The sequence below is a fragment of the Asterias amurensis genome, chromosome 4 (assembly GCF_032118995.1).
Source record: "Asterias amurensis chromosome 4, ASM3211899v1".
NCBI lineage: Eukaryota > Metazoa > Echinodermata > Asteroidea > Forcipulatida > Asteriidae > Asterias > Asterias amurensis.
The window spans coordinates 6,837,546-6,853,660 of NC_092651.1; the positions used below are offsets into that span (position 1 = coordinate 6,837,546).

Here is a 16,115-nt window from a genome sequence, read left to right on the forward strand (position 1 = left end):
ATTTTGATCTGCATTTTGATTATCGTTAACCTAATTGTTTTAGATACAAGACCATTTGTGACAGCAAGGCAAAGACAGGGAGAGGGAAAAGAAAAAATGGGAGTTGTTTGATGCCATGGACGACGTCATGTGTGGAGATCCAGCGGTTGTCCCGTTATCACTGGTGTCCAGCATGCCCTCATCTCGGCCTAGAGTCTCATCACCGGTCCTTCCAGCTGTCCAGCTGGACCGAGATTCTGGTTCCTTATCCTCATCCGAAGTGTCACCGGCCAAGGATCTCGCCGACGAAAACGAAGAAGGCACCCCATCAAGAAATAAAAGCCGGCAACTTCCAACCAGGAAATTTGTTTCACAGCAGCTTCAAGAGGAAACCCTCAAGAAGCTCAACACCGTTGTAACCGAACAAAAGCGGTTTAATTGCATCCAGGAAGAGAGGAACAACCTTTAAAGGAAGTTTAATTCTCTACTGAAAAGCCACTTGGAGCAGTAAAAATTTAACGTGTTTTTTGGTTAGTTGTTAAAGGATCGTCATGGCTTGTTTCGTGACGATACTTATTTGTCAATTGACGAATTAGCCCGTCCTTCAAACTAGTCCATTGTTCAAAGTAGTCTTTAACTTATAAATATTAATTAGTCAAACACTTTAAACGATTCGTATTGTCTAATTGTAATTTGTCATTCCCTAAAAGGAAATCGTCAATTGACTAATCACTCGCATTACTAATCATTTTCGCCCAGGTTGACGAACTTTTTACTTTGTTTGACTAAAATAAAACTGTGGGTGTGTGCCAACTATTATTTTATGTACTGAGACAGGTTGACAAACGGGATAAATATATACATTGACTTCGAGATTTGTCAGGCTTGTGGAATACAAAGAAAAAAACACATGATAATTAAACTTCACTTCTATGAAAAATAACACACAGTGAACAAAGTACACTGGAAATGTGTGTCAAGTCTGAATAACTTTTAACAATTTAATTCTTGAAACACGACCAACAATACAGGATTAATAAATGTACATTTACAATTTGACTAAAGTTAGAATGAATCTGAGGATTTTTATTACAAAAAAAACCTTTGACTCAGTTAACCACGAGATCATGTTTGCAAAACTTAGCGAACTCGGTGTTGAGGGTGATGTACTGAGACTCATTGAAGACCTGTACCTGAATGCAAATGGTCAACTCCGATGGAAGGGTCAACTCACACAGGTTTTTGACACCCCAGCTGGTGTGAGACAAGGCTGCCCACTCTCTCCAACACTTTTCAGCCTCTACACAGAATGCTTGATGAGGGAGTAGTACTTCCGTACAGCACATCTCAGAGCCCCCGATGTGAGTGGTCTCAACATCAAAGAGCTGATATATGCTGACGATCTGGTCCTGATGGCTCTCTCCAGAAAACATGCTGAGGACATGCTTGCCATTCTTGGAGATATCTCAGAGGAGTATGGCCTTGTAATAAACTGCTCACAAAAAGAAAGGAAACTTTTTTCAATCCGGTATATTTGGTATTATTTAATACTCTTTTTGTATTATGGTATGTATCATTGCAAAGCTGAACTCTTCCTCTTTAAAATGATACCACAATTGCAATGATTACATGTTGCTGGACTTGACCACGTTAATGAGAATAAGACAAAGTCACAAATCAAATGTGCCAAAATTAGCAATATCTTTGTGTTGCTGTTTGAATTGACACTGTAATTGACAACTTACTGATCTTAATCCACTTGATTGAGACAATAAATTTGGTATAGAGCAAGACAACTAACTGATCTTAATACACTTTATTGATACAAAAAGTTCAGTAACGAGTGGATGATCCGAAGGCGTTGATGACAGCATGGCACCTTCTTCTCATGCTGCACACAAGTCTTGTGATGCGCTGATGATGATGAGGAATTGGCGTTCATTCTTCATTAAGGAACCTGGTTAGGTCAGCCACAGTTGATATGTTGGTGGTTCTGGCGCGGACAGCGAGGCCAAGCTGGTCCCACAGATGTTCCATGGCATCCAGGTCTGGACTGTTAGCGGGCCAATCCATCCGGTGCAACCCAACATATATCAGGTAGTCAGTCACCAGTCGGGCTCGAGGGGGGGCGAGCGTTGTCATCTTGAAAGATGGAGTTTTGTCCAAAGTCTGCAAGTATGGGACTGCATCCGGCTGTAGAATATCTTCTTGCAAATACCCATCAAACAAGGTGTTTTTTATGAGATGAGGGTAAATTGTGTCCGATGAGCTCACTGGTGAAAATCACTGTGTAATGGTTCTGAAAAGCTTGATCGGTGTGATTAATGAGCATTACCTATTGACCATTCACAGACAACGGTAATTTTGGCACATTTGATTTGTGACTTTGCCTCATTGTTATTCATGTAGACAAATCCAGCAACATGTAATCATTGCAAATGTGGTATCATTTTAAAGAGGAACAGTTCAGCTTTGCATTGATATATACCATATACAAAGAGAGTATTAAATAATAACAAATATACTGGATTGAAAAAAGTTTCCTTACTTTTTGTGAGCAGTTTTCATCCGGGTAAGACAGAGTACCTCGTCATCCAGAAGGTTTTAACAGATTCGACAATCACCTTTCGTGGAGCCATTATACCACGTGTCAGCAAGTTTCGCTATCTTGACACAACAATAACTCACAATCTCAATGACAGCGAAGAAGTCCGGATAAGAATAGGGATCGGAAAGGCAGCACTTCGGAAGTGCAGATACTTGGCACCTTCGCGTGTTTCCCTTGACACAAAGTTACAGCTAGTATAGTCTTTGGTGATTGCCAAAGTGCTGTATGACTCCACCACACTCACCTTCAAAGCAGCTGACCTAAAGCGCTTCGATGCTTTTGGCAGAATGATTTGGCGAACCCTGCTGGGCATAAAGTGGTCAGACTTCATCACAAATGAAAGGCTGGCTGAACTGATTGGTGGACGGTGGTGTCTCACGAGTGATGAGGTCTTAGAGCGGAAGGCGAAATGGTGCGCTCATGTGATGAGACAGGGAGACCTACCCGGCGCAGCTATAGATGGTCTGCCTACAGGCACAATTCGAGGCAGAGGCCGCCCTAAGCTGCGCTGGATAGACAGCGTCACAAAGTGGAGTGGAAGAAGCGTCAAAGAACTGAGACGAGAAGCGATTGAAAAACACCAGGTGATGGTGGAAACTCCAGGAGTGCGCCACCATTACAACCTGAGGACGAGGCGGCCACGGACGCAAGTCTATGCCGAATGATGATGATGAGAATGAATCGCAACTATATAAGACTGGTTCATATTTCAACGGCTATAAGACTGGTTCTACATTTGGTGCGAGAATATCAAACAGCAATGTTTTTCTTTGCACTATACATTCGAATGAAGTATGAGCCGGAGGCCGGTAATATTGTTCTGTTTTCCATTGGACTTTGCTTACAGTGTACTTAGTTTACATTTCCTCCCCTTCTAGAAATGCAGATGAACTTGTTAGAAAAAAACTGAAAATTTAACAATCAAAAAAGAATAAAAAGGATAAAGAAGGATAAGTCACCGTCTTCGAACAACTTGTATAGATTATTGTTTACTTTGTGTCGAAAAGGAAGAAGCTGACGACGACCCCTGTTATAGTCAAAATAGTTATAACATTTACTTTGCACTCTTCAGTTGTTGTAAACCGTATCTTAGTTGATTTCTTGCTAAATTTTTGAAATATTAAGCAATAAAAAGGGCCACAGGCATACTTCAGAGAACTTTGTCTAAATATATTATTGTGTGATGATGAATTCGTCAGAGACAGATCGTTAGCTGAATTGGAAGATAGAGAGACAGTGGTGGGTCGGCAAGTAGACCAGCGAGAGATGATTTCGGCCCTTGAAAGAAATAAATAGCGCTAGACCATGCCCTACAACTCAGGTTATTTTTGGATGAGGATGTTTGTCATGTGTGCACTTACTGTAACTCCCATACGCTTATGTCTTCTCATCATCTATCGACCTCCACCTAACAAGAAAAATAATCTCACATTTCCGATGTTCCTTGAAGAGTTTGGATGCCTAATTGAATCACTCATCGCTAATCCCTGCAGTTTTCTCTTGTCCGGTGACTTTAATTTTCATATGGATGTTCCCAACAACCGTGAAACTGTTATTTTTCGTGACTTGTTAGATACTTCCAACCTTCAACAACATGTTACTTCGTCTACTCATATCGCTGGACATACATTGGATTTACTGATTTCTAATGTCACTGATGATTTAATTTCTTCGGTTTCAACTCATCATGATCTTCCTTCTGACCATGCTGCTGTGAAGTGTCTGATTAATTTTGCTCGCCCTCCAGCATCAACTAAGACATTACTTACTCGCAAACTTCGTTCAATTATTATGCCTTCTTTTAAATCTGATATTTGTAACTCTTCTTTGATGACGGATCCTGCCATCGATTTAGATGAGCTTGTTTTGCAATACGATTCTGTTCTTAAGGATATTCTAGATTATCATGCTCCTGAAGTTCTAAAAACTGTAATACTACGCCCTCATGCTCCATGGTATAGCGATACTTTACGTGCAGCCAAGCAAGTGAAACGTCGTAGTGAGCGAAAGTGGATAAAATCTGGCCTTGCTGTGCATCATGAGTTGTATAAAGAACAGTGTATTATATACAGAGACCTTGTAAACAATAGTAAATCTAATTATCATCGCCATCAAATATCCGAGTGCAACCAACGAAGTCTGTTCCGTGTTATTGACAAGCTTTCTTCTCCGAAGTGTTTGAAAAAGCTTCCAAGTTTTGATAATCCTGTTGATCTTGCCAACAATTTCGCTAGTTTCTTCGAAGACAAAATTAAGAAACTGTATGGCAGATTTGATAATAATCATTCTCCACCCATCTCCGCTGACATTCATGATCATTGTACTTCGTCATTCGCCACTTTTCGTGTAGTCACTTCTGATGAAGTGATGAAGATGATCAAATCTTGTTCGATTACCTCCTGCAAGCTGGACCCTCTGCCATTATCTGTTTTTAAGGAGTGTTATTCTGAATTGCTGCCAGTCTTCACAGAGATTATTAATAGATCTTTGTCTTTTGGTCATTTCCCTGATCATCTTAAGGAGGCTTGCATCCTGCCACTTCTGAAAAAGCAACATTTGGACTCAGAGTGTTTGTCAAATTATCGTCCTATCTCTAACTTGAGATTCATCTCCAAATTGATTGAGCGTGCTGTTGTTAGTCAACTTCATGACTATCTCCATGAAAATAACCTTCATGCTAAAATGCAGTCTGCTTATCGTCCTTTCCACAGTACTGAGACTGCTCTTGTTCGTGTGCAGGACGAAATCTTACGTGCACTGGACAACCATAAGGAAGCAATCCTCGTGCTGTTAGATTTTTCAGCTGCATTTGACACTATCAACCATGAGCATCTCATCCAACGTTTATTTTCACGCTATGGAATTACTGGAACTGCCCTTAATTGGTTCTCTTCTTATCTGAACAACAGAACCCAGCATGTTCTCATCAACAATGTTAAATCAGATCGCCATCATCTCTGGTGTGGTGTTCCACAAGGTTCTGTAGCTGGGCCACTTGAATTTATATTGTTCATAGCCTTGCTCAAGGCAGTCGCATTATTCGCTCCGAAAAGACGCAGCTGTAAACCCACCCGCCGTATACCCTGTGCATGGTGTGTGCGATCACACCGAATGACCAACCCGTATACACACTGTCACATCGCACGAATACTGTTCACACAAGTCATCGCACTCGTACACCACTAACCGAATGCGGAGGCCGTTAGGCCGACAGCCTTGTCGGATCTGTATCTTCCCGTTTTAATGTGTTGTATTGAAAAAATTCCAATAGTGGACGAAATTGGGGGGGCTCTAGGATATGCTAGTATGCAGCTCATGAATATGTATATCGTGTCATGTCAATCTCCTGCGTATTTATCTGAACTTGTTCATTATTATTCCCCTACTCGGACTTAACGATCATCTCAACAGTCATTGCTTTCTGCTACTAGAGCTTCTTCCATTTTTTATGGCCACAGATCTTTTTCTTACGCCGCACCGTTTCTTTGGAATAGTCTTCCTGTGCATATTCGCCAAGCTAATACTTTACAATGTTTTAAGTCCTTGTTGAAAACTCACTTGTTTAAAGCTTCTTTTTTGTAGTTTGCCTATTTGTATCTTGTATCTTTCTCTAATTGTTTGTTTTATTGTTTCTTTAATGCGCTTAGAGGCTTTTGCATTAGGCGCTTTACAAATGTCTTATTATTATTATTATTATTATTATTATTATTATTATTATTATTATTATGAAGAAGTTTATTTTATGCTATCTACGATACATCCTACAGAGCCGGATCCAGACTATGGATCTGAGGCGCTAAAGGGGTGATGTTATTTAATGGACAGAATTCTACGTAGTATGTGAGCTGTGCCGAGGAGTGCAATCTTCTGGACTAAGTTGATGCTTATGCTGCCAGGGATACGTTCAATGAATTTCTCCAGTCCTTTCTTTACTAGTCCCAGAGCTCCGATGACCACTGGGATTGTCTCGGTCTTCATACTCCACATTCTGCTAATCTCGATCTCAAGGTCTTTGTATTTAGACAGCTTCTCGGCAACTTTAATTGAGGTGTTTCGTTCGGAAGGTATTGACACATCAATTAGTATACACCTCTGGTCTTTCTTGTCCTTGATGATGATGTCGGGTCTGTTGGCACTTGTCTGTTGTCCTTGATGATGATGTCGGGTCTGTTGGCACTTGTTATTATTATTATTATTATTATTATTATTATTATTATTATTATTATTATTATTATTATTATTATTATTATTATTATTATTATTATTATTATTATTGTTATTGTTATTGTTATTGTTATTGTTATTGTTATTGTTATTGTTATTGTTATTGTTATTGTTATTGTTATTGTTATTGTTATTGTTATTGTTATTGTTATTGTTATTGTTATTGTTATTGTTATTGTTATTGTTATTGTTATTGTTATTGTTATTGTTATTGTTATTGTTATTGTTATTGTTATTGTTTTGTTATTGTTATTGTTATTGTTATTGTTATTGTTATTGTTATTGTTATTGTTATTGTTATTGTTATTGTTATTGTTATTGTTATTGTTATTGTTATTGTTATTGTTATTGTTATTGTTATTGTTATTGTTATTGTTATTGTTTTGTTTTGTTTTGTTTTGTTTTGTTTTGTTTTGTTTTGTTTTGTTTTGTTTTGTTTTGTTATTGTTATTGTTATTGTTATTGTTATTGTTATTATTATTATTATTATTATTATTATTATTATTATTATTATGACGGTATCCAAAACCCAGACAAAAATCAAGGCTTAATACAAGGCGATTTCGTTTTCTGGACGCATCAGCGCAAGGTGGCTGAACAGCGTTGTCGTTCAGTGACGCGCTCTCTGCAACCACCGTCTCTATCTCCTCCAAATCAGCTGCCTCGAGCTTCTCGTGGGCAAGTATGAAATTGTGTAAAATACACGCACTTGTGATTACAAAAGAAATATGTTCCAGGTTGAACATATCGATGTGATGAAGCCTTCGCCACTTGTATTTCAGCAAACCAAATGCTCTTTCAATGTGTGCTCTTGTAGAGCTTTAGAAGCTTGTTAAACTGTTTTTGTTCTGCTGTAAGGTTCCCATTGTCGCGGTAGGGAGTCATCAGGTCGGTAGATAGGGGATATGCAGTATCTCCGAGCAAGTGCTTGTTAGGGGGGATTGGATGTAGGTCGAGGTGTTCTCGCAAGGGGCTCTCTCTGTAGACACGGGCATCATGAACAGATCCCGGGTAGACACAAAAGATGGCCGAAAACTGTAGCGAACTTTGGCAGACTGCCTGTAGGTGAACGCTGGCATAACCCTTGCGGTTGATATATGAGTCACGGAAGTTCTTACTGTTCGGGCCTCTTATGGATATGTGTGTGCCATCAATACATCCAACAACACCGGGCATGCCTGTCTTCTTGCTAAACCCATCTGCCACTTCTTGTAAGTCGCCTGTAGGCCAAGTTATGTATTTCAAGCGCAGCGCCTGAATTGTATGAACAAAGTCCATAAAGATCCGATATAGGGAGCTCTTGCCCATATCAAACAAGTTGCCAACGCATCTGTAGCAGTCGGGATTGGCAAGCATCCAGAGAGAGGCATACATTCGTTCCTCCAATGAGTGTTCTACCCGATCAGTGTTTAAGCTGTTCATCTCTTCACACAGAGCCTGTTATACAAAGAAACAAAAGCATTATAATAGGTAAGATAAAAGTGAATGTAACGAAAACAAAAATACGTTTAAAACGGTTTCAACAAATTTATAACGGGCGCTTCTCGAATAAAAGTGTTTAAAATGTGTAATTGCCAGATAAAATGTCATCATTTTACACGGATGGGAGCCTATATAATTTTGTTTGGAAGGGACCAACAAAAACAGGTTTATTGATGTCATTATTATCTTGTAATTCTAACCTTTGAATTTGAGATTTATTTTCAAAATTGTTACCACTCCCGAGGTTGGACCAATGCTCGTCAATGATTTAGAAACATAATTATTTTATAAGCCTATAGAAAACATAACTAATTCTTACTTTGAAAGTTGATCTTTCCATTCGGAAATGCTGTTTGAACACTTTGTCCGTCCACTGAGGAATCACTTTGCTCACAAAACCAGTGATCCGTACATTGTTGCACCCTGCTACGCATTTTCCCCCGCACGACTCACAAACAGACCAACAATCCTCGCTTTTAACTTGTGCGAGTTTCCCAATTATATCAGCACACAGATCAGGAATATAATCATGGTCAACTACCATAAATTCCTCGAAAACTTTAGCTATAGTAAGCAAAGTAACCCCGTTGGTCGCCATTTTTTTTTTTACAAGTAGCGAACGTGCGTACAATTTTTGAAAAGCGCGTTCCGGTCCCGGCTGTTAGCGTAAACCACTCTCAGAAAACGTTGGCGCAAACGCTCGCGTAAGCGGAACGCACCCCAGGGGCCTTTCTCAAACCACGGCTTGGGCTCCGGCTCAGGCTCAGGCTCCGCGTGCTGTGTACGCAGCTTGCATGTAACCTGCATTTTGGAGCAGCGCGTATTGCACGGATATCAGCACGCGGAGCCTGAGCCGGAGCCCAAGCCGTGGTTTAAGAAAGGCCCCAAGACAAATCATTATACCAGGGTGCGGGCACAACTTAACTTGAAAACAACATGGCGGCGCCCAGGTGATTAATTTAAGCGCTTTTATAATATAGACTAGCGGGATGCCGCGCATCGCGCGGCAACCCCGCTAGAAATCATATTGTACAAAATTAATTTGTTTGCAATTTCCCCGTCCCCTGTCCAACATTGAACCCCTTCCCTCTACTCTCCCGTCCCATAACCGAGCCTCTGTGTTTGTCAGCCTTCGTCCCCGCGATCACCTACGTTGTAACTGTTCTTTGATTGAGACTTTATGCCTATGTGTTCCATGTTCGCACGGGTGTTCTTTCCCAGTCGCGTTATACCCCGCTTGCGGCGCCCGCTAGAAAACATTGCGTATATAATTCTGCAAGTAGCGTGGAGTGGTTAAGTGGAGGGACACCCTGAGTCACGACGAACCTTTTAGTTTTAGTGCATTCATTATAAACCGTACACTTGCTCGTCTTTTTTCTTGTTTCTTTTTACTTGACGGTCCCATCTAGTATGTTTTCTAGTTTCGCGCGGGTCCCGCTAGAGGTTCTTCCCAGTCCCGTTACACACGTTTCGCTTATTTTGTTCCCGTTCAATTTATTTTGACTTTCCTTCACTCCCTGTCACACTCCGTGTGCCCCTTCCCTCTCCCCGTCCAATAGTCCCGCGCCTCCTTGCCTCCCTGCCCCGCTATCCCGTGCGTTGGCATTGCTCGTTGTTTGCCACGGGTTGCCCATATAGTCCGGGAGCCCAGCAGGGTTTATTGAAAATATTGAGTGCAAAAGGTTTGAGGTGTGGGATGTGCAGGGCCCCCCGTGGGAACCTTAATGTAAATTCGTAAGCGCACCGAGTGGTGCGTTGGGAGGGGGGAGCCCCCTAAACTCACCCAAAAGTCCATTTAAATGAACTGTTGAGTGCAAGCAAAATTTCTTCATATATTGAAATGCCATGGTCCACTGACTATAAATTCCGTACTTAAGAAAATAAACAATGGTGCCAAGTGTACTTAAGAAGGCCCTTAATTAGTGCTAATTAGACGTTTAAATGAAATTTTGAGTGCAACGATGAAACATGTGTCAAAGACTGTGCTGACTCAAAATCAACTACTTGAGAAAATTTTAAGTGGTGCCATCTTTGCTTAAGAAAGGGTCAAAGGTCAACAAAGGTCAAAGGTCGAAATGCCATGGTCTACTGAATGAGATTTCCATATTTAAGAAAGTGAATATTGGTAATATTGGTGCCAAGTGTAATTAAGAAGAACCTTAATTAGTGCTAAATGAAATTTTGAGTGCAACGATGAAACATGTGTCAAAGTGTACCTTAGACTGTGCTGACTCAAAATCAACTACTTAAGAAAATTTTAAGTGGTGCCATCTTTGGTCAAAGGTCAAGGTAATGAAAGTGATGATTGCAAGCAAAATGTCTTCATAGATTGAAATGCCATGGTCTACTGGATGAGATTTTCGTATTAAAGAAAGTGAATGTGGTGCCATTAGGAGGGACCTTAATTAGCTCTAATTACACGTTTAAATGCAATTTTGAGTGCAAGTATGAAACATATGAGGGGCCGTTTATGACTAAATGAGCAAACCCATATATATATGTACCAAAGACCAAAGTAATGGTTTTCACACTCGATGATCAAGACACAACATCAAACATCACAATTAATGGTTCAGCACTGGAGCAGGTGTCACAGTTCAAATACCTTGGTGTGACTCTGACACCATCCAACGACTCCTCCTGTGAAGACAAAGGCTGAATTTACGGCTCGATGATTTTCGTTCCCGATTTTAACCTTTGACGGCTGTTGACGTCCTTTGTATGAGACTTTATGTCTTATATATGTGGGTGCACATGTCTTATATATATGAAACTACGTCCAATATAGAGGGCGCTGTTAAATATATTTGTGTTTGTCATTTATATTTGAGGTTTTTGGTCCTTTATATATATTTGCCGTTTCATATTTTGAGTCAGTACAGTTTTAGGCACACATCATTTTAATCCTAGCACTCAAAATTTGATTACAATTGTAATTAGTGCTAATTAAGGGCCTTCTTGATTAAACTTTGCACCAATTTCTTAACTGAGGAAATCTTATTCAGTGATCCATAGCCTCTCAATCCTTGAAGAAACCTTGCTTGCAATCAATAATACAATCAATATTTGACCATTTTTGTCTTTGACCCTTTCTTAAGCAAAGACTGCACCACTTAACATTTTCTTAAGTAGTTGATTTTTAGATCGCAGTCTAAGGTACACTTTGGCACATGCCCTGCCTTGCAGTAACACTGCTGCGTTACCAAAGACACGCGCACGCAGTGATGTTTTTACTCCGCTTTTTCGTTCCATCCGAAAAGTACTATTGCACGCTGGCAGCGTGCATTAGTACTTTTCGGATGGAACGGAAAAGCACGGTAAGTGACTCAGCGTGCATTGGTACTTTTATTTGCTATCACGTGACGGACAATCCTCCAATCAAATGGCAAGGATCTGCTTGGGTGTTATGTACAATTTTATATAACTGGCATACAGATCCTTGTCATTTGATTGGTGGAACTTACTTCACGTGCCATTGGGAATAGCATTTCCCATTCAACAGTTAGGATCATCCTTGTTCCCAATGTTTTTGAGCAGTACAACGCCGCCGCGCCGCTGCTCAAACAAAGGAGCACCTGTGCCAAAAGGTTGTGATCCGATTTGTGCATTGTTGCCGCATATGATTTTGGTTGTCGGTAATTTGTGTGATTTTTCATAATGTAAAATACATCAAATGACAAGGATCTATATGTCATATTGAGTGGCTTTAATTCTTGGAATGGAAGGAATATTATCGCTCGGTAAAATTTGGACTGATCCATTTCACTCGGCTTCTCCTTGTGAAATGGAACAGTCAAAATGTTACCTTGCGATAATATTCCTCCCGTTCCACTCTGAGCGACTCACTATTTGTATACTAAATCTAGATGCTGTATTTATAACACCGTTAATTAATTTAGGGCGTAATAACGCCCTATACGGCGTTGTATCGCCGTACTGAAAAAGTGTTTAGTTGTTGTTGGCGATGATCAGCCACCGTAGTATCCACATTCAAACCGGGGACGTAATAACAAAAGGGACAATGGGTCCACGGTTGCTATCACAAAGGAAATCATTATGGTCCAAAGAGTTGAACAAAGGAGGGTCCATGATTGCAGGAGTTTGCACACTAACTTATGTGTAACTTGACATTTTAAAGACCCCACCAAATACAGACTCAAATTGTGCAGATTCTCGAGCAGAGTATTGGAATGTGTCCGATGTTCGTTGCTATTCGAGTTTCAAGCTTCCCCTCTTTTTGAAAGTTCGAGATTTGGTTGTCCGAAATCTCTGAAGTGAATTTCAATGTCGGGTGCAGGTTGTTTAACACCTTAATGAAATGCAACGCTTGATTTCTATTGCCATTGCAAATTACTAGTACATCGTCTCTGTATCTCAGGAAAGCCACTAACTCTGGGTTGTTCTAAAGATGAGTTCTAAAAGACATTGCGTGGTTTTTTTTGTAGCTTTTGGTTTGGTTTATAGGCCTGGTTTTGCTTCTTCCAAAGCATCGCAAACATGAGTTTATAACACCCCGCACAAAAATTGCGTCTTTCTTTGGTTTAGAGCGCGTCATACTTCTTAAGCCCTTTTCACACAACAGAACCATTTCCCGGGAAATTAACTCCCGGGAAAATCCCGGGAGTTTCTAACCCCACCGCCACCCCAAGCAACCGTTCTCACTATCCAAATTTGGTAACTCCCGGGAGTACTTTTCCCAGGAATATGCACGGTCGTTTCACACATACGATCAAACCCCGTGAACCACAATGCCACGCGCGCATGCTGTTGTTTACGGCTGCAAATGTACTTCCTAGCCACATGCGACCCAAAATGATTGCACATTGTATTTGAGTGTTGTTGTACCAGTATTTGTGTGATTACGGCGGAGAAGAAGTCTTACAGATCGGAGAAGACGTCGCCGAGAAGACGATTGCTGTGACAGTGTTTTAAAGACATGCGGTATAACAATCGGATGGAATTTGTCGTACGATTGACGGGTTTTATTGGTTTACAGGTCAATCTGGTCTATCAAGAAGAGCGGTCACTGGTGGGGTGGGGGGGGGCAAGTTGCTAATAGAAAAAGCGAAAGGGAGCTATTTACTTTGCGACAGCTTTTTTTCTCCTTTTGAGAACTGTAGCTTAATGGACTTTTGTTCGTGTTTTACCTAGAGGTGTTGTGTCTGCATTCATCGTTTCTGGCGCCTTAAAAACAGATTGCTCTGGGTAGATAGGGCTCGTTAGCCTTGGGCGGCAGCCTATTTTAGGGAAAATGTTAGTTCTGATTTAAAACCTGGGCAGGTGGGGCTCATAAGCCATCGGAAAATTCTGATTTCAAACCAACTGGACCTGCCTCAACAGTTGAACAAGCGGAAGAAGAGGAAAACTCCAAACGTTTGTGATGGCGGACGATGGCTGCAACGGAGGCTACATCTCTGGTCGTCTGGGTCTTCCTTGTCACCAGGTACTGACTCAGCCTCTGCCAGTTATTGTGTGGTTGTGGGTGCGAAACGGCCTACCCACATAAACAAAATTCACGCGCAAGCTTTCTCCACATGGAATAAACCTCCATCTCAACCAATCATAAGTCCTGCGGCGATGGACTAGTGGCAACGGGGACAGGTGAAGTGATCCCTGGAAGTCCCTAGCCACGACTCTGCCTGTAGGAGGCATTCGTTGGATGGTCGCTCTGCACTTGGATTGAAACAGGAGTGCACTTCTGCAGCTGCGAGCGTGTCTGAGCAGCTCTCATCTAGGATCTCCTCTGCTCACCCCATACGGGGAAAGGGCTAGAAAAGGCGCCACCAAAATAGGCTGTTTCGCATCATCCTGGCTGGAACATCGCGTCCAGAGGGATCACTCTTATTGCGGTCGAAAACAAAGAATGAATTTTGCTACATGGAATGTAACAAACTGAATGGACAATTCGGACCGACCTGAACGGAGAACTGCTATTGTTGCCAACGAGCTCGCATGATACAATTGACATCGCTGCCCTCAATTAAACAAGACGGGCGGAGGCGGGGCAGCTGAATAATTTAGGCAGTGGATATACCTTTTTCTGGACAGCGAAAATCTATTAATGACTGGCGTTCACATGGAGTTGGTTTTGCAATGAAAAATCAACTCCTAATGTGTATGTGTGAACTACCTATCAGTATCAGTGAACGTCTGATGACTCTTCGGATTAAATTGACACAGTTATAAGTGCATATATGCACCAACCCTGGATTCTGATGGGGAAGCTAAAGAACAGCTCTATGCTGCCCTTGATAACGTCCTTACTTCAAGATTGTCCTCCTTGGTGACTTAAACGCAAGGGTAGGTAAAGACTCAGACCTCTGGAATGGCATCATTGGTAAAGAAGGTGTAGGGAAAACCAACTCCAACACTCTCCTTCTTCTTTAGCAAGTGTGCTGAGCATAAACTAGTCATTACCAATACCATCTTCAGACAGAGCGTTAAGTATAAGATAACCTGGAGACACCCCCGCTCAAAACATTGGCACCTCCTGGACTATGTTATTGTTCGGCGTGGAGATCTAAATGATGTTCGCATCACACGTATCATGAGAGGTGCTGATGACTGCTGGACTGAACATCGTCTTGTGAGATCGTAATACGATTGTCAGTTAGCTCCGCAAGGAAACAACGTTTGCAAGCCAAATGTCTTTGGAGGAAATACAATACTCAGAGTGTTCAAGATCCCCAGCAGCGGATTGTTCTCACACAAAGTATCACTGACAGACTGACTGACCTTCCAATCAACAGTGACACAAGCGTTGTGGATGACCGGCAGTCCCTAAAAACTGCTGCTCACGAAGCATGTGCCAACTCCATCGGTTACTCCACCAATAAGAACCAAGATTGGTTTGATGACAACAATGCTGAGATTGAGTCTTCTATTTGCAAGATGCAAAAAGGAAATCCTTCCGCGCCTGGCAAAATGATCTGAGCTCCAGGCACAAGGAAACAACCTACAATGAACTTAAGGCTTATGCCCAAAAGAAAATCAGAGACATAAAGAACAACTGGTGGCGACTTAGAGCCAGAGAGATCCAACACTTTGCTGATAATCATGATACTCGCTTCTTCAATGCAACAAAATATGTGTGTGAACCAAGCTCTCGAGGACCTACACCCCTGCGTTCCCTTGATGGTTAAACGAATGGGTAAACGAATTATCTATCCGACCGCATGCAGTAAAGTAACGGACGGTCTCGGGCGCTTTTCGGTGATCAACTCGACCGATCCGGGGCAACGTGTTTTTAGGTGTTCGGGCCAACAGCCCGGAACACCTCTTATTTTTGTTCGTTTTTTTAGGTGTTCGGGCAACAGCCCGAACAACTCATTGATTTTGTTCGTTTTTTTAGGTGTTCGGGCCAACAGCCCGGAACACCTCTTATTTTTGTTCGGTTTTTTTTTTCTTTTTCTTCATACTTCTTCTTCTTCTTCTTCTTCTTCTTCTTCTTCCCGTCCCTTGTCCGCTAACAAAAGCGCCTTTGTCAAACTCGTATGAACTTGAAACTTCACACATAGTTAGCGATTTATTAGGAGAAGAAACCGTGTGAGTTACGTCATAATGACGTCATCAATTCTTGAGTTATGAATATTCAAAGTTTGTTAATTCAAAAAATCATAACTTTTGATCTACATGAGGGATTCTTACAATCGAAACATCATCGGAATAGGGCATTAAAAACTCCGTAAACGCCCCACAGACAACACCCCATTTTGATGTTGTCTTCCGGCTCAAAAGAGAGGTTGAAAATTTCAAAATTCACGTCTAAAGAACAACGTAAATCCCCATTGGTATGTGCATAAACATTGCACGTAGGCATACA

At 41.3% G+C, this 16,115-nt stretch overlaps 2 protein-coding genes across 3 annotated transcripts in view; one reads left to right on the plus strand and one right to left on the minus strand.

Moving 5' to 3' along the window:
* The window catches only part of LOC139936329 (uncharacterized), a 101,144-nt gene extending 100,248 nt beyond the window's left edge, over positions 1-896 (plus strand). For both annotated transcript variants that reach the window (XM_071931125.1, XM_071931124.1), the window contains one exon: positions 44-896. In XM_071931125.1, coding sequence (XP_071787226.1) covers positions 44-398 — 355 coding nt within the window. In that variant the 3' untranslated portion in view covers positions 399-896. The remainder of the gene's footprint in view (positions 1-43) is intronic.
* A 6,713-nt stretch (positions 897-7,609) lies between these two features.
* LOC139935888 (uncharacterized) lies at positions 7,610-8,891 on the minus strand. The gene is made up of 2 exons (XM_071930503.1): positions 8,613-8,891; positions 7,610-8,248 (listed from the first exon to the last, which is right to left on the minus strand). The coding sequence occupies exons 1-2, from the start codon at positions 8,889-8,891 to the stop codon at positions 7,610-7,612; spliced, it is 918 nt and encodes a 305-aa protein (XP_071786604.1).
* Positions 8,892-16,115: the final 7,224 nt, after the last annotated feature.

Excerpts from the sequence above, each read along its gene's own strand:
- LOC139935888 (XM_071930503.1), bottom strand. The coding sequence starts at position 8,891 with ATGGCGACCAACGGGGTTACTTTGCTTACTATAGCTAAAGTTTTCGAG. Across the intron at positions 8,249-8,612 it reads TGGAAAGATCAACTTTCAAA|GCTCTGTGTGAAGAGATGAA; the intron begins GTAAGAATTAGT and ends TTTGTATAACAG.